General features: G+C 52.2%; 1 protein-coding gene across 2 annotated transcripts; it reads left to right on the top strand.

Annotated features, from left to right (window-relative positions):
* The first annotated feature begins 8,469 nt into the window (after positions 1 to 8,469).
* On the top strand, positions 8,470 to 18,056 carry SERPINH1 (serpin family H member 1). Of its 2 annotated transcripts, XM_016161617.2 has the most exons (6): positions 8,529 to 8,623; positions 9,969 to 10,012; positions 12,499 to 13,166; positions 14,339 to 14,437; positions 14,552 to 14,784; positions 17,028 to 18,056. In XM_016161617.2, exons 3-6 carry the CDS (start codon positions 12,542 to 12,544, stop codon positions 17,328 to 17,330), a joined length of 1,260 nt encoding a protein of 419 aa, XP_016017103.1. In that variant the 5' UTR covers positions 8,529 to 8,623; positions 9,969 to 10,012; positions 12,499 to 12,541; the 3' UTR covers positions 17,331 to 18,056. The 2 variants fall into 2 exon arrangements, with proteins under 2 accessions (XP_016017102.1, XP_016017103.1); XM_016161616.2 differs by lacking the exon at positions 9,969 to 10,012 and having other exon boundaries at positions 8,470 to 8,623.
* Positions 18,057 to 18,658: the final 602 nt, after the last annotated feature.

Raw genomic sequence — 18,658 nt, 5'->3', positions numbered from 1 at the left:
TCCAGGCTCTATCATTCTTGGGCTGCTTGAGGCTCAGTTTCTTCATCTGCAAATGGAATTAAAATGCCTCTCTCACAGCAGGTAGTTACATAGAATTCAAGACCTCTCGGCATACAGCGGGCATCAATAAATGCTAGTTCCCTTTCTCCTATGTCTAGTTTGGATGCTCAGACTGTCATCTGTGCCCCTGGTGACCCCCTTCCCACTCCAGCCTCCAACATCTGAGTTCTTTTTCACAACTCTCTGTCCCAGCCAAAGAGATGGGAAAACTAAGGCTCAGAGAGATCAGAGACTTGCCTGAAGTCACATACAGAGTCAGGAGCGGAGTACAGACTGGAACCCAGGACCCGACTTTCAGCCTGGGTTCTGCTGGTGCCCGGCTCCTCCTTTCCCATTTCCCATCAGGCCTTGAAAATTCTGAGCCTGAGAGGGACAGCTGTACCAGCAGCAGCGTTGTCAGCTGGGGCCCCTCCCCCACCTCGTGCACACGCACAGGCACAGGGCTGAGGACTCTGGGTGCTTCCATGAAAGGCGTGTTTCCCTCCTGAGTCAGAGCAGATCCAGAGCAGACGGCTTTGGGGCCTGACTGGGCTGCAGTCCCAGACCTCCAGCCTGCCTCAGAGCAGGCCTCCCCTCCCTGCTGGAACCTCTGGGCAGCGGCCAGCACAGCTGCATCCCCTCAGCAGGGCTTGCAACGATAGGCCCACGTTGCATCAGCTCAGCCTGTCTCTGCACTGGCTCCTGCCCACCAACCAATGGGGCCTGGCCGAGTGTACAGATCCAGACTCTGCCCCACCCCACTGCCGAAGAATCACCACGCGGCAGCCTGGTCCTTCCTCAGCATTCTCTGCCAGGGAGGCGGGGATAGAGGGTACCACTGCTCCATCAAATCCAAATTGGCCTTCCTCCCTCTACTCCCGCCCCACCAGCAGCCCTGGTATCTCCACCTTGATTCTCCTTCCTGGAGGTGGCAGAGGTGCCCCCCTACCTGGCATGGGCCCGTTTCTCCTCAGCCTGTTCTTCTCACTCTCTGTACCTGCTCTCACCTACATATTCCCTCCATGGCAACTATACTTTTTTTGTGCCATGACTCCTAAATTGTCCTCTCCAGCCTGGCCTTCTCTCAATCAATGCCAGACTCTGGGATGCTACAGCCTCCTGGTTATCCAATCTACACACAACGGAGCTCACGATCTTCCCTCAGGATCTTCATCTCATTTGCCACTTGTTCCCACCGGCCGGTCACCCCAGAGTCCTCCTTCCTCCTGCTCCTGAGCCCTCTCTAGCCTCGTTGCCCCTGCCTGGGCCCAGGCATCAGCGTCTCACTCTGGGTTACTGTGATGTTCTCCTCTCTGGCCTCCCTCTGATACTCACCATTTAGCAGGCAGAGAACTTTAAAAACATGGATGTGCCATTGTCACTTCCCTGCTAAACTGCCTTCAGGAGGAATCTCTGAGCCCTGGCCTTGGTTGGTCATCTTCTGTGGCTTTTCCCACACATACTCCTGCCTCCTTGCACAGTGACTTTTTCTCTGTAGGGACTCCTGCTTGCTCACCCTGGCTTCTCTCCAAGAAATCCTACCAGGATCTAGCTTGTGTTAGCCTGAGGCCTAAGCCAGCGGGCCTGTGGTGGAAAATGCCGTGCCTGGCCTGAGAGTCCGCAGCTCCAGCCTCCCCTCTCCCCCACTGCTGCAGTGGGGGGCCCGAGCCCCAGGTCCCATCACCACCTGCACTTCCCCAGCCCCGGCCCACACACGGCTCAGGCCTGGCTTGACCTTCCACTGGGTGTTTCTTTTCTATTCACTTTATTGATTTTTAAAAATTGATTATAAAAGCGATATACGCTATTGAAAAAAAATTAGGGAAACAGAGGGGAAAACAGAGATAATGTGTATTTCCATCTCCAGAGATAAACAGTATTAAACGATTTAAGGATATTTCTTTCTGAACTTTTTTCTATGAATATTATATACGTCTATCTATCTATCTATCTATCTATATTTTTATTAATCACATTCTTTTGGGGGAAAAAAACACCTCCAAACAGCAGAAGTGTTTTTAAAGTTAAGTGGAAATCACCTAATGACAAGAGCTGACTCTTTGGTGAACATTCTTTCATACATCTGTGCCTCTGCACATACAGTTTCCACAAACATGCTGTTTTATAAGCCACTCCACTTGCTATCCACCAGTCCACCGAGTGATTTTTCTGTGTTCAAGGATTAAAATCGCTTCCTCCTTTATGATGGCTGCCAATAGTCAGTTCATCCCTTCTTGACATGGTCTCCAATTTTTGGCCTGCCAATGAGGCTGTAACGGATATCCTTGTACATATATATCTATGCTCACGTTTTCAAAAATCATTTTCTTAGGCTAAATTCCTAAAAAAAATTTTTTTTCAAAAAGAACACAAATCATTTTAAATTTTAAAAAATGTGTGAATAAGTAATGCATTCATACAGTCCAAAATTTCATAAGGGGTAAAAAATAATTCTCGTTCCTCCCCCTCTTCCCCTCTCATCCAGTCCTTCCCCTGCCAGCAAGCAATGTTACCAGTTTCTCACAGGCCAGCAGGGATCATTCTAGCAGATAAAGCAATAACAGCACATCACGCACACTCTCCTTCCCTCTGTTCTTCCCACTCTGAGATCCTGTCACTGTCAGGACATGAAGAACTTCCCACTTTTTGTTTTTCCCAGCTTCTTGGTATTCTCACCCCCTACCAAGAGATAGTTATATGGTTTCCAATTTTTGTTTTACAATGTTGCAGTGCAATATTCAGTAACATATTTTTAAAGCTCCTAGTGAAACCTGCCTTCTAGAAAGGGTGTGCCAATTTCTCCTGCCAGCAATGTGAATAAACCCTTCTTCTTGAATAAAATCCCTCAGATCCTTCCAAATTCTGCTCACCCTCCATATTACACATGAGGAGATTGAGGCAAAGAGTGGTGCAGTGACTCTCCAAGGTCACTCAACGAAGGGCGGCACCCAGACTTCCTGACTCCCAGGCTAGGTTCTTCTTCCTTTGCCAGTCTGTGCCCCCCAGTGAAGTCCCCACTCCAGTCACAGTCATTTGCTATTCTCAGATATATGTGCAAGGCCAGATGTGAGCGCATCCAACAAGATGGTATTTAGAGGACAGAGCGGGAACGGTCAGAGGTGGCTTCTTAAGGTTAGGTAGGATTGGAAGAGGTGAACAGAGTGTAGAGTGGAGATCTTAACATCATTTAGAGTTCTCTGAGTGCTCTCCAATTCACTGTTTCCTCTGTGCCTCTCATCAACCTTGAGATTATCATTCCTTTTTTACAGAAGAGAGAACTAGATAGATCATGGGCACTTCGCTAAAACACAGCAGAGCTGGGACAGGATCCTGGGGATTCTGACCCCCAAGCCAGGGCTTCTTACACTTCATCACACTGGAGAAGCTGCCCTGGGCTGAAGCAGATTAGGGGTGGGGCAGGGGATCAGAGCTCAGGGGTCATTTTTCTGAGTGTCAGAGATGCTAAAACAGGGGGGACAAGAGGGGACAGCCCTGTGGCTGATCTGAACATCACTATTATTACAGTTGTTTGTGTCACCTGGGGGAGAGAGGAGCTGGGTGCTGGACAAGGGGATGGGAGGAGAGGCAACAAGGGAAGGGAAAGGGCAAGGCAGTATTTAACAACCATCCTACCGCCCTACCAGCCTTCCAAGCCTGGCCTTGCAGGCAGCTGGAGCCACTTCCACGGCTGCCCAAGAAGGCCTAGGAGGGGGAAGCTGCGACAGGGAAGGGAGCCTCCAGTCCACCCCACTCCCCAAAGCTAAGCTTTTTAAAGAGTGTCTTCCTTTGCTTTGTCCCTAAATAGGCACAGAGGACCTGCATTTGCAAGCTGGCATGCCTGCTACAAGGCAATGAGGGCAATGAAGGTGCTGGGACTTTCTCCAGGGGCACTGGGGGCCACAGAAGGGTTTCGAGTTGGTGCAGTGGATGGAACCCTGGGCTGGCTCAGGAACCCTGTTCCTGTGTTCTGCGCCCAGCTCATTCCATTTCCCAATGGGACCTATGTCCTTACCTTGTTGGGTTTTTGGCACCCCACACGTGAGAGATGCTCAAGAAATGCCTGAAGGCTTTGATATGAACGCTGGGGGAATGTCCTCTGGCGGGGAGTGGGGTGGCAAGGAGAAGTCACTTCCTCTCATTTTACAAATGGGAACTGAAGCCCGGAGAGTGGAAGTGACTTCCCCAAGGTTTCACAGCTAACAAGGGGTGAAGAGGTGAGAGTGAAATCCCTGACTTCTGGGCTGTGCTCTTTCCCCAACCCCTTGAGTCTACCTGTGTACAGGTACCTATTTGGTGTGTGTGCCGCGCCTGGTGCATTTTTGTTGCTTCGGAGTTACATAGACATTCACGAACTGCATGACAGAGCCACAGGGGTGGGGGGGGGTGGACACGTGTATCTGCAGTGTCCTGTGTCAGTGGGCATGTGCCTTTTGGGTGTTCTGTCAGGCGTGTGGGTGGAGGCACTGTGTGACTTCTTTCAGCACCAGGACTGCAGAGGAGTGGGGGTGGGGCAGGCCTGCTCTGGGAGGAGACAAGAGGAATCATGTGCTGCCCGACCACCCCCACTGGCCTCCCACCCTCCAACGTGGCAGCTTACTGGACAGCCTATTTGGTTGGAAGGCCCCACACTCGGGAGAGAGAGAATCAGAAATTGCAGAAATTGCGTTTCCCTGACTCATGCTTTGGACTGTGAGCAGATTCTTGGCTCCTGGACAGCATCTCAGAAAACTGCCTGTGGCAGCCCTGGGCTCCTGAGGGAGGGGACTCACCATGGCCTGGTTAGTGGAGCCTTTCTAGGCCCCAGCTCTATGACATGTAAAAAGGCAGGGATTACACTTTCTTTCAATTAACATCCAGTAATCAAAAGTGAGATACTGTTTAGAGTGCCCAGGGAAGGGCTTGGCCACAGTGTAGTGTCCCATAAATGTCTCTTTCCTCTTCTCCCCTCCCCCGCCTTCCTACTTATAAATAGACCTAGTTCAAATCCCAGTTCTGACTGAAACTTGTTATATTCCTTTAGACGTTCTTAGCCTCAAACCTCGGTTTCCTCATGTTTAAAACAAGGACATCTTTACTTAACCCGAAAGTATTCAATATTATAATATTTATGTGTTGGGCACTTAAATAACATATTAGCTTTTGTCCTAGAATAATATAAGGTAAGAAGTACAGGAATCTAGTCACTGATACCAAAGAAAGCTATTTGTGTAATGCCTGACAAAAATGGGCCTGCCTACCTGGTTGGGTCAGTTGGAAGACTGGGGGGGGGGGTGGCGTGCAGGGAAGACTGGGGGTCCAAGACGTCGGGGAGGGACCGGCTCCACCTCTGCCTTGCTGTGTGACCTCAGTCAAATTTTTGTCCCTTTCTGGGCCTCAGTTTTCCTTTCTGTACAGTGTGGATGCAGTTGAACTTGATGGTTTTCTATTTCCTGTAGCCCACCCCTCTTGGGACCTAGGGAATTTCCAGCTGAGCCCTTGAGGGAGGGCAGGAACAGTTCCTTGGGGGGGTGGGGATCGGGGGATTGGCAGGTGCTGGAGGAATCCAGACGTGGAATGCTGGATTTCTCTGTATTTCAGATCCTCTTCCTCCTCCGATAAGAGTGTAGTCTGGGAGTATGGGGGAAGGGCCGCAGTCATCAGGGCCTGGGCTGGGCTTAGAGCTAAGAATAATGTGGCAAAGGCTCCTGAAATTTTTTTTGCTGATCTTGGAAATTTAAAGAAGCCTTGCTTTTCTTCAGGGAGGAAACAAAGTGCTTGGAGCCCAGCAGATTCAGACAGCCACTTCTCATCACTAGTGAATGAAGGAGCATCACTGGCCACGCTTACCAAGTGCCTCTTCCTGGCGTATCTTGTGCTGGGTATTGGGGGCTCAGAGTGAGAAGGAAAAGGCCCTCCCTGTCCAAAGTCTCTAATGACAGTACAGGGTGATGACACAGAGATAATGCAACATAGGGGAGGCTTCCGACCCAGTCTGAGCTGTAGTAGGGGTCTGGCAGGGCTAGCAGATGGTCTTCAGACCCAGCCCGCTCCCTAGGTCTCAACTTTCCTACCTATAAATGGAGAGCATTGGTTCTTTCTACTCTGTCCTTCTAAGACTCCAGGTTTCTCTAACAGCATAAGCTTCAGTTTACCCTTCCCATTCAGGGTGGTCACTGAAAATCATAGCACTCAGCTTTCCCCTAAGGCAGTGGTCCCCAACCTTTTTGGCACCAGAGACTGGTGCTCCTATAAGAATCTAATGCCTGATGATGCCTGGGGAGGGGCTGCAAATACAGATGAAGCTTCATTGGCTTGCCCACCTCCTGCCCTAAAGTACTGGCGAGGTGTTAAAGAAACCTAAGAGATGAAAGAGTGTGAAAGAAAAGAAACCTCTGAGATTTTGACACCTGTTGGAAACCAAGGCAAATTTTTCCTTCATTCTACCAGCTTTGGTGGACCCTTAGCTTCCGGGACTAATAAAATCTGAGGGCCAAGCTGGGAGTGGGAAGTGGGGCACAGGGTAGAGGGTGGGGTCTGGCCAGGGACCCAGGTGTTTTCTTTGGCTAGCAAGGACTTATCCTTAAGAGGAATACACAGTTGAGGCAGGAAGAAAGCATGTGAGAACTAGGGCAGCCACCCCAAAGAGATGGACATACTCTAAGGCTGGAAGGCTTTTTTAATGATCCAAGCTGTCCTAAGAAAGAATCTCAGGCTGCCTCTGAGGAAGTGAGCTCCCTGTCCTTGGAGATGCTTGGCTTTTTGGGATACTACAGAGAGGACTTTTGCCTGGGGCTACAAACAGGAATTCTTGACCTCTGAGATGCCCTGAAGCCTGCAGTCCTTAATACTTTTATTCTAAGAGTCTTTGACTCTGAGGTTTAAAATTCTAATATTCTTTAGGTGGATTCAAAGATTCCATGGGGCTTCGAGTAAGATGTCATATTCTATGATGATCACTTTAGGATTCAAGTAATTTCCAAATCTTTGACCCCAGTTCAAATAGTCTAAAGGTCTTGGGATCTCACATTTCCCACAATCCTTGTAATCAGACTTTGAGCAGGAGCAGCCTAACCCAGACTGAGAAGTTAGTCACCCCTACCAGGCTGGGGTGGCCAGAAAGGGCCCACTGCCACCCCCGCTGCCAGGGATCCAGATGATTCATCAGCCTATTGCTAGGATTCAGTTGCTCCCAAGATACAGGGATTATCTGGAAGAAAGAAGATGCTCAATACAGCTTGTTGATTGACCGAAGGAGTGGATGAATAAAATGTCTCTCTACCTTGTCCCTTCCTCTCCCTATCATGCCTATCTGTTATCTATCATTTCACTATTAAAGAAGATGGGGGGAGGGTGTTCTAAATAATCTGCATTCCTGAGTTCCCTCCTCACATTTACATACCTAATTCAGATTGTACATCCTTGAGGGCAGGGACTTTGCCCTGTTCTCTGCTGCGTCCTCAGCACCTAGAACAGAAATGAATACCCTAGCTTAACTCAGAGATTAGAGGGCTATCAGCTGCGAAAGGGTGGGATGGGAGGAGTTGATAGTGAGACCTGGAGCCAGTGGGAGGGGACCCAGACCGGGAGTGGAGCAGGGATGACCTAGAAGAAAGATAAATAGAGATAGATAGGGAAGGAAGCAAGGCCTTACTTAGCATCACTTTTCATAGCTGAAGGAACTGAGGCCCAGAAAAGGGAAGTAACTTGCTTAGGGTCACACAGCAAATTGATTAGTGGACAGCCAGGGTTTCCCTTTCCGTGCCCCACTCCAGGCCCAGCCAAACCATCCGATGTTCCCCAGGTGTCTCTGCTTTTATCATTCCAGGACTTTTACCAAGTGAGGGTCAGGTACTAGGTCTGGTCCAAACCCTCTCCACTCAGGGCAGTCACTGAGGGAGCTCAGCCAAAGTGTTTGGGAAAAACTGTGGGTGGAGGACTCTGCCTCCCAACCTCTGACTACCTTCCCTGAGACAAAGGAGAGGGGCCCTGACTGAGGAGGAGGTGTTTTGGGGGATGCAATTAAATTTGAGCTCGAAAACGAGAAGGGAGTGGATCCATTCCGGGCAGAGCCCTGCAGAAAAAGGGACGCTGGAAGTAATGTGCTATCAGGAGTAAGCTGGTTTGTGCGGAGAGCCTGGGGATCGAAAGGGGCTCCTCTCCGAGGACCTGGACCCTGGATCCCTGTGTCCCCTCCAGCTCCACAGTCCGAACTTCCCCTGCCCCCACTTCGAGGGTCACGAGGGTCGAATTTCCGCTGAGTTGGAGGACCCCAGCTCTCTGCAGGTCATGGGGGTCCCGGCGCCGGCCCCAGGGTGGGGGATCCCCGCGCCTCATCCGACGGAGGGGGGCAATAGGACCCAGCGGCCGGGAGAGCTCTCGCAGAGGGAGGGGGCGGGAGCGAGGCGATTTGGGGGAGGTCTTTGGCTTTTTTTGGTGAGCCGCTGCGCTCTCCGGAAGCTTTTCCAACTTTCCAGAAGTTTCTCGGGATGGGCGGGAGGAGGGGACACCATATATAGACGTGGGGAGAGGGGAGCGGCGGAAAGTGGAGTCTGTCCGCGGCTCGGGTCGGTGAGTCCCGTCCCGGCGCCAGCCCGGCCCGGCCCAGGTGAGGGGCGGGGGCAGCCGGGGTAGGGCTGGAGGTTGGAGGCGGGGTGCGCCCGGGGAGCGGCGGTTGCCTTGGGGGCCCTCAACCCAGCGAGAATCGCGGGCGGCCCCCAGGAGTGATTGGAGGCCAAACCCAGATCCCGCAAACTGGAGTCCCTGGCACTTTGGGGACAGCTAGAGGGTTCAGATCGAGAACGTAGGGCTAGATGGCGATGGCGGACCGCGTCTGAGGGCTAGTGCAGCGACCAGTGTGTGTTGGGGAGTCCGGCACTCGGAGAATTCGGAAAAGGTGCAGGACTCCCCGAAAGTTTGGGGCAGGGGTGTGATGGCAGAGAAGAAACAGTGGGGCCGGGGCAAGGCCTCACTCTGAGATTCGATTCTTTGCAGGGACAAGGAGAGATGGGGCTGGGCCGGCTCTGCAGGTCGGGTGCCTCCAGTTGCGGGGTTGAGGCCCAGGGGCCGCAGGGATTGGTGGGCCAGCTCCTTACTGGCTTATTGGGGGCATGTGAGCCTCCTAAAGGTAGGGTGGTAGGAATAGAGATTAAATAGTCTTAGCTTTTCCAGGGGTTGTGGGGGTTTTGGCTCTTGTCCCCTTGGTTTTGGAGGAGTCACCAGCGGTGGCTCCATTTCTCATCAGCTGCCTGCATGTGTAGCTGATGGCGGCTAGAGGAAGGACTTGACCAGCACCAATCACCCCTACTTCCCCCAAGAGCAGGGTTAAGACTACTTCCAGATACTGGAGTTCCCTGCCCCCAGCTTAGGGACATTCCTGAGGCTGCTGGAGTGGAGGACGAATGAAACCATCTCCAGGACAGGCCCCTCCTCTACCCAGTTTCCCGCTGGTCCCTCAGGGCTGCAGGACCCGGATGGAGGCTGGGGGAAAATGAGGGGGCTTTGCTTCCGAGGAAGTCGAAGGCTGGGACCACACCCTCCTGTCCTCAGACGGTTTATTTCCCCTTCCTGAGGTCTCCCAGTTCCCTTCTTTTGTCTCTGGTCACCAGGATTCCCAGCAGAAATGTTTTTTACGGGCTATGTAACACGACACCACATCCAGCCCTCAGGAGGGACTCTATAGATGCTTCTGGGAGGAAGGAGTCTGCTAGAAGGCCTGACCACACACTGATCCCTGTGGACCTGGGGCGGCTCCCTGCCCCTCTCTGGCCTCAGTTACACACCCACCTCCCTCAGTAAAGTGAGATGAACAACCTCCAAGGTCTCCATAGATCTGGGATCGGTTGGGCCTGCCCTCCTGCAGTGCAGACTGGGTCCCTTCCAGGCCCTGTCTCATCTCATCACCACCCCAGCTCTGCCCTATCCCATCCTCCTCACTTTCTGTTTTCTTTCAGAATGAAAAAGGCAGGCATTGACCTCCTTCTGAGAGAGTTTCAAGGTACCTTAGACCCCCTCAAGTGTTTGAGACCCTCTCTGGTGACCCCCACCCCACCCCACCCCCACCCCCGGCAGCTGCTTTCCTTCTCTCTTTCTTACAAAAACCCAGAATCCAGTCTCAACTCGATCTTGCTCACTGTGGGCATCATGTGATTGTGTATTTTTCTCTGTGGGACTGTAAATCATCTAACCTTGGCCTCAGGGCTGGGATTTGTCTGTGGCAACATGGGCCGGGCTGTGGGAGGCTGGCTTGCTTGCAGTGACTTGCCTTCCTCCGTTCCTGCTGCTTTGTTAACAGAGCAGCCCTTCACAACCGCACATCTCCCTGTGTGGACTGGAAGCTAAGGCAAGGGGGGGCTCTGTGGTACCCCCTGGGACCCGAATCCAGGCCGCCTGCTTCTCAGGCTTCCCTGGCTGGTGGAGAGAATTCACTTTCCAGCTTGCCACGTCACTGGTCACTAAAGCAGGAGCAGGAGCACAGCTCTGTGGCTGCCTCAGGAATCCCAAACTAGTAATTTGGAGCTTTCTTGAAAAGCCCCTCCTAGCACTTTGAAGTTCTGCTTGGCTGGGGTCAGGGGCTGTCACGATGGTATCTGCCACGTGGCAGGGCTGAGTTAGTTGGGCTTCTTGACTGACTCTCAAGAGAATGCAGGGCTCTGAGCTGTGGCATCAGCTCTCTGGACTAGAGGTGGCCTTTGAAGAGGGTGACTGTGTCCCTGTTGTCCTGGCATAATAATTCATAGGGCCTCATTCTACTCTTTTAAGTGGCCTTGTTTGTAAAGTAATTATATGGTCACTGTCTTTGAGGCTCCAGGCCTGATGGGGAAGAAATTAGGGCTGGGGGGAAGGTGGCGAGGCCCTGAGATAGCCCCTCCCCAAGCTGTACTTTAGGGTAAGTCTGTACCTCCACAATATGTGCTCTAGGGTACAGATCTCTCTTATGCCTTCCTGCAGGCATTTGTGGATCTCAGTGGCCTTCCTCCCTCCCCCTCCCCCTCTCCCTAATTACCTTTTACTTCCCTTTAGTCCTGTACCTTCAAGGAGGGGGCAGCCCAGGAAGGGGACTGGAAATCGGGGGAGAGGGTTTCATAGGACCTCTTCAGCAGTAGAGTCTTCCCAGAATCCTAGTGCTCCCACAGGCAGGCCCAAGTCCTGAGAGTCTTCCACCAGGATTTTGAAATTTCCATTTTCATTGAGGACCACGAGATGGCAGCTGCCAGAGCAGTAGGATCCTAGCCTTCACCGTTGTTCCTTCCAACCCTTCCCTTTGCCTTGTCATCTCCTCTTCCGTCCTGCTGCATGAAGTAGAGGGGGAAATGGCCTGAAGGAGGGGAAGTGTGGAAATGTCTCATGTAGAAAGATTGTCCTGATTGGAGGCCCCAGAGAGGAGTGAGGTTTGTCCTAGGGGCCACTGCTACTGCTGTGGTATTGGGACAGGGCCTGAGGGCAACCCTGAAGCCACAGAGCAGATGGCCTATGTGGCAGCAGCTGTCCCAGCTTCCTGGGAGACTGAACACACATCTGGCCAGCCTCTGGTAAAGGGTAGGGGGTGTTGCTGCTCCACTGAGCTGTGACTTACCCCCTCCCCCAGCATCCTTCCTCTCAGGAAACCTACTCCCCCACCCAACCCAGCTTGTGTCCTGGGGATTTCCTATCTGCTCCAGGGGCTGTGGGCAGATGGGCAGGCAAGTCCTCAGCAAAACAGAGGCCTCAGGTGTGGAAACCAAGACCCTTACAACTTGGAAAATGAAGACTGAGGCTCGGAGAGGGGTGGACATGCACATGCATGTGCACACACTCTCAAGGTCACCCTTGGGACAGTAGAGTGGAGCATCTGGGCTCTCTCATTTAATGAGTGAAACAGCCAATGACTCATTAACATCCAGGGCAGAATGAAAGGCATGGAGGGGAGGGAGCAGGCTTATAGTTCTGTCCCACAAGACATCCTATGCCCAGGCACTTGGGCTTCATGCAGACATTAAGCGCCATCTGCCACTTTTTTTTCCCCACTAGAAAAGGCTTGTATGAGATCAGAACTAACCTTTATACAAACTATACAAACTGAGGACCCCAGGGCTGGCCAGGTGGCCCTGGTTTCTGTTCCTTTAGAAACAGCTGAGGCCTGTTGTAGGCTAGGCACTGGGGATATAGAGGAAAGCCAGACTGGCTAGCTTTCCTGGCCTCCTGGAGGTCACAGACTAGTTAGGGATGGAAGTACACATGCGAAACACGTCAGACTAAGTGTTCTGAGTCCAGCATTAGAAATCACAAGGGTGAAGTGGTGACTTGCCTGGAACCCTGTTTTGAATTAGAACTCAAAGCAGGCCTCTGCAAGATTGGCAGACCTCCCCCTGCCTGAATTAGGTCTGGGATCCCCAGAACTCTGGGCTTTCTTGCTCCCATCTTCAGGAGACTTGGTGGCGAGAAGGTGGGGAATGGTCATTGGGGAGGACCACCCTGGGCTTCAGGGCCACACTCTCTCTGCAGTCCTCACAGGTCCTCAGTGGTGCACACAACCCACCTCCCAGCCATGCGCTTTCTTCTGCTCACCAGCGCCTTCTGCCTCCTGGCCATCGCCCTGGCTGCGGAGGTGAAGAAACCTGCGGTGGCTGCAGCAGCCCCTGGCACTGGGGAGAAGCTGAGCCCTAAGGCAGCCACACTGGCTGAGCGCAGTGCTGGCCTGGCCTTCAGCCTCTACCAGGCCATGGCCAAGGACCAGGCAGTGGAGAACATCCTGTTGTCACCGGTGGTGGTGGCCTCATCACTGGGGCTTGTGTCGCTCGGCGGCAAGGCGACCACGGCATCGCAGGCCAAGGCTGTACTGAGCGCCGAGCAGCTGCGCGATGAGGAGGTACACGCGGGCCTGGGCGAGCTGCTGCGCTCGCTCAGCAACAACACTGCGCGCAATGTGACTTGGAAGCTGGGCAGTCGCCTGTACGGACCCAGCTCTGTGAGCTTTGCTGATGACTTCGTTCGTAGCAGCAAGCAGCACTACAATTGCGAACACTCCAAAATCAACTTCCGTGACAAACGCAGCGCCCTGCAGTCTATCAATGAGTGGGCTGCGCAGACCACTGATGGCAAGCTGCCTGAGGTAACCAAGGAGGTGGAACGCACGGATGGCGCCCTGTTGGTCAATGCCATGTTCTTCAAGCGTGAGTCTGGAGGGGCGGAGCCGGGCATGGGGGGTCTGGGCGGGGCCTCCCGGCTCCCTGGAGCCCCTGGGCACCTGAGATCCCTATTCTTGAGCACTGCTTGTGTTTGAATCTTCATAACAACCATGGGGGCAGGCCTTGTTAAACCCTTTTACATAGAAGACACTAGCTTCAGAGAGGTGTAGCTCTTGTGTCTAAAGGAAGTGGCAGAGATCCAAGCCCAGCAGATACTCCAGAGGATGTGTTCCTACTGTGTTTTGTCACAGCAAAGTGCTATTGCTTGTCTTAGAATCAAGAAAATTGAGTAATCTCTTCTGCCTCAGATGTAAGCTGTAGAAAGGCCCCACACCTGTGATCATGCCTAATCCTCAAAGGTACCCTGGGCGCAGGCAGTTTTACCTCCATTTCACAGGTGAGGAAACAGTTTTAGCTAGAGGTAGCAGAGCCAAGAATCAGGCCCAGGTGCATCTGTGTTGAAGATTTGATTTGGGGTAACTGCATATTTTTGAGTACTTAATATGGATGGTACTGTTCCTCTCGTGGTGTGCTTTGGGGATGAGTTAACCCTTGTTTTACAAATGAAGGGACCAAAGTAGGAAGAGTGAAAGGTCTCACAGCAGTCGGCAGCCGAGCCTAGATTTGAACACAGGTCAGGTTGTGACAATGGGCAGGGCTCAGGCCACTGTCACATCTGCATGGTTTTTGGGTCATTTTTCTGGCCACAGAGATGGATGGGACTTGCAGACAAGACTTAGGAGTGGCCTTGGGGCACACTTTGCCCAGGGCAAGACCCCTCAGCAGGTGGGGTGGGAAATCCAGCTTAGCACATGTTGCCCAAATGCCTGACAGGCACTAGGGCTGAGGGTGGACAGGGCTGTGGCTGAGCTGAGTGTCCCTCTTCTGAAAGAATTCCCTCTCATGTGGAAGTAGCCAGGCCCTGACTGTAGAGAGCTATATCTACAGGCAGCATGTCTTGGGGCCAGGACCTCTGCCCCCCAAAGCAGGGAGCACATGCTCTGGGGGCTGGGTGCTCAGTGGGGAGGCAGGCTACAGCCAAGGCCCAAAGACTGGAACAGAGGCCTGTGGCAGGGGTAAGTCCAGGGTATGCAGTTGGGATTGTGTCTCGAGGTGGGGCATCTATTCCTGACCTTGTATCCTACTTTCCGCTACAGCACACTGGGATGAGAGATTCCACCACAAGATGGTGGACAACCGAGGCTTCATGGTAACCCGCTCCTATACCGTGGGTGTCACCATGATGCACCGGACAGGTAGGTGCCTTACAGAGTGGAGGCCAAGGTGGGGATCTGAGGGTGCTTGGGGCCTGATCTGCCCTGCCCCCCAGCTCTGCATTGTGCCCAGTGCCCCCTCTGCTTTTCTTCTAGGCCTCTACAACTACTATGATGATGAGAAAGAGAAGCTGCAAATGGTGGAAATGCCCCTGGCCCACAAGCTCTCCAGCCTCATCATCCTCATGCCCCACCATGTGGAGCCCCTCGAGCGGCTTGAAAAGATGCTGACCAAAGAGCAACTGAAGATATGGATGGGGAAGATGCAGAAGAAGGCCGTTGCCATCTCCCTGCCCAAGGGTGTGGTGGAGGTGACCCATGACCTGCAGGTGAGGGGTGGCCCAACTTGGGGGCCTCTAGGCTTAGAGGAGGGAGATATGTAGGGCACCCGTTCACTAGCTCAGCAGGTCTATCTTGAGCCCCTCTGGGTATCCAAGCAGTACTCGTCTTGGCTGTGGGGGGTACCTGGGGGAGGAGGCATGGGCTCTGTCCATGGGAAGATGATGATAACATCAGTAGCTAAATTAAGCACTTATTTGCTCTATGCCAGGTTCTCTCCTCAGCACTTTATGTATATCAAACTCTTAATATTCAAAACAACTTTATTAAGTAGAACTGTCAATCTTGTCTTACAGATGAGGAAACTGAGGCTCAGAAAGGTTAAATAACTTACCCAAAGTCACATGGCCAGTAACTCAGCTATTTGGCACCAAGCCATGCCCTTAATCATTTCCCGTGCCGCCTCTAAGAGTCTAACAGGCCCCCAGTTACACACTGTTTAAGCTGGAGGATCGTCCCACATGCAGCAGTAAGACTAATCATGGCTTTCAGCTGTGGGTCACTTGGGATGGCTAGAAAATTAACCTACCTACCCAATGTGATTTCCCCCTTATGACCACCTGGGTGAGAGGCAGCAGCTTGGAGAGAAGCAGTGACTTGCTAAAGTCATTCTGGCTAGTAAGAGGTGGAACTATGATTAGTCCTCAAGGTGAAAACTCAGGGTGGCCTTTTTGTGAATCAGGAGAGAGATTTTTTTTACCTATTCCAAATGGAAACTTTCATCTCATTCTTGCCTTGAATGCCGGAAATGGTTCCTTGGCAGGCCTCTCGCCCACAGAATTGATTCAGACTTGCTGCTGAGAGAGCATGGAGAGAGAAAGCTTGAGGTGAAATGGGTTTCAGGCTCCAAACCAGAGATTAATGGATCTTGGATGGTCTGTACTGTAGATAGCACTGAGGCTTCCACTGGGGAGCCATTGGTGTCTCCCTCTTGGGCTTGTCCTAACTCTTCCCCAGCCTGTTCTTCTACAGTGGCCATTTTCTGCCCCCCTCCTCCCCTTCTTTCTCCCATGTCTTCCTGGAACCCTGGTGGCCACACTACCCACCAGTCCTTGGGTTAAATTGAGTTGGGAAATCTGAAGTGAGTAACTTGCACAGGGTCTGTCTCAGAACCCCAGATCTAGTGCCTTATTTGGCCATGCCAAGGAGGTGGACTGCCCTGCAGAAACCTGGCTCCAGGGGCTGCTATTCACTCAGCCCACAGTCATCTACTGCTGCCTCTTTGCACTGAGATTCCAGGAGGGCCCTGGACATAGGTCCTGCCTTGGGGCAGCTCTGAGCCAGGAAGGAGAGACAAGATAGTGGGAGGCCAGGGGTACTGAGGCCCAGGGAGGCACGGCACCAGTCTGTGGGATAGGGAAGGCTTTCTGAACGGCAAGGTATCCAAAGAAACCTATGGGAAAAGGGGTGGCCATCGAGATACCATCCAGGAGGCTCGTTTTTCAATGAGGCTGTCCAATGGAGAACAGAGTGGTGTATGCTTAAGAAGTGAGATTGCAATGCAAGCACAGTTCATATGGGAGAGAGCTTGTGCTTGGCTTCCGAGAGCTATGTAGAGCTGTGAACAGGGCGTGTGTGTGTTCTAACTTTTTACTATAGAAATGTATTAAAATATATTAAAGGATTAATGTAATGAACCTTCATGTATATATCACCCAATGACCAACAAGGATTTATCTATACACACCCATTCTTCCCCCATCACATTATTTTGAAGCAAATCCCAGACATCATATCACTCTGGAAAGGTTTTACGCCCCAGTGTGATGTGGTCATAGCTGTCCTTAGATCAGTCTTTTTTCAAACTCCAGTGTGCCAGAAATTACCTAGAGAGTTTGTTAAAAAGGTTCTGGATGCACCCACAGAGATTCAGTGGCTTTGGGCTGGGGTCAGGGAATGTGTGTTTCGTATAAGCTGATGCAGACTGTCCGTGACCCATACATACTTTGAGAAGCACTCGTCAGGATTTCTGGGCAGAGCCAGGGATAAGTTCTGCCTTTCCCCTGAGTCTCAGTTTGCTCATCTGCGAAGTGGCAATTAGAAGCACTTGCAGGGTTGTCATGAGAACTGAAGTGCCCATGCCATGTCTGGCACACAGAAAGTGGCCAAGGAGTGAAAATCCTCTGCTCCGAGGAACAGACAAGGCAGGAGGTGGCAGGTGGTGTGGGTGGAGGGTGAGGGTCTAGAAGCTTTGCCTACTGTAGCCTCACCTGGCATCTACCTGGTCCCATAGAAACACCTGGCTGGCCTGGGTCTGACTGAAGCCATCGACAAGAACAAGGCAGATCTGTCACGCATGTCGGGCAAGAAGGACCTGTACCTGGCCAGTGTGTTCCATGCCACCGCCTTCGAGTGGGATACGGAAGGGAACCCCTTTGACCAGGACATCTATGGGCGTGAGGAGCTGCGCAGCCCCAAGCTCTTTTATGCTGACCACCCCTTCATCTTCTTGGTTCAAGACTCCCAGAGTGGCTCCCTGCTGTTCATTGGGCGCCTGGTCCGGCCCAAGGGTGATAAGATGAGAGATGAATTGTAGGGCCCTGGGTGGGCATGGGATGGCAGAAGGCAGCTAAAGGCTCCTGAAACACATGGGTGCTATGGGGGTGGGGGGAACTGAGGAACTGACCTTGGAAATTCCGTGGGGTGGGTGGGTGGGGGACCAGCAGACTTCCTGTGTGTCTGAGCAGACCTTCCCAGCCAGAATTCACTCTGCTTAGACTTGATGATGCCAAGCCCAGCCCCACATCCTATGGGACCTGGGCAATAGTCGTCCTGCCCTGCCCTCAGACTCCTAGGATCAAGCCTGCCTCAGTCAGTGTTCATATTTATAGCCAAGTGCTTTCTCATCTGTGAGATAGAATTGAGCTGGGGGGTTTAGCCCAGCCTTCGGGAAATGGGGATCCTCTTTTCCTGACACTATTACCACCTCAGCCCCCTCCCCCAGCTCTATCCCAATCTTCCCCAACTTCCCTCAACTATAAAACTAGGTGCTGCAGCCCCTGGGACAGGCACCTCTACCATGGCCCTGGCCCTAGTGATGGGGATCAGAAAATGGCTCATGGGTAGGGGGGCTCCTGGGCAGACTCTGGTCAGGCATTATGGGGATGAACTCTTTTTTTCCTTTAATAAATTTTCAAAGGTGGGAAGGAAGGGAGAAAATGAGCCTTTGTTGCTGTCAAACCAAGAACTTGATTTGTACAATTTTTTTTTTTCAATAAAACTTTTCCAATGAAATTTCGTTGGGAGAATGAAGATGATTGGATCAGAGATTCCCATGTCATTCTTCCCTAGGGACAAGGGCTCCTTTTGTTAAGCTAGGTTTGCTACTAATAGCCCATATCAGACCCCGAAATGTTGGCAGCTGACTGCAGATGATGCTGAGCAGTAGGCCTGCTATTTGCTGACTCAGAAGATTGTTTTTCAGCTCTGACTGTCCTGGAAAGATGGCTTGCAGGGTTACAGTGATGGCACTGGACCTGGAGCCCAGTCCTGCTTTGGCCTCTTAAACTTACTTCGAACTGACCTCATTCACATCCAGGGCCAGAGGGTACAAGTTTAGGCTGCCTGCCTGGGCAGGGCTTTGGAAGAAAGGAGTTTGTGGGATCCTTGCTCTGTGTTTTTGCATTTGTAACAGGAGAGGAGGAGGTACCTGACACAATCTCAATCACTTTGGTTTCCTTTCGTGGTCCTTGGGGTTCCTGATGGCACAGTTCTGAGAGGGAGAGGGCAAGTAGGATGCACAGGACAGAAGACCCATAGCCAGGGAGGCAGAGGAGCAGAGGAAACTGGATACGAGCCCCATCTCTGCTGTTCGCTGGCTGTGTGACCTTGGGCAGGTCAGTTCTCTCTGGGCACCTTTTTGGC

This window comes from Rousettus aegyptiacus, unplaced genomic scaffold (genome assembly GCF_014176215.1).
Source record: "Rousettus aegyptiacus isolate mRouAeg1 unplaced genomic scaffold, mRouAeg1.p scaffold_m13_p_5, whole genome shotgun sequence".
Classification (NCBI taxonomy): Eukaryota; Metazoa; Chordata; class Mammalia; order Chiroptera; family Pteropodidae; genus Rousettus; species Rousettus aegyptiacus.
The sequence above is the reverse complement of the archived record's forward strand: the minus strand, read 5'-3'. Positions and strand labels throughout refer to the sequence as shown.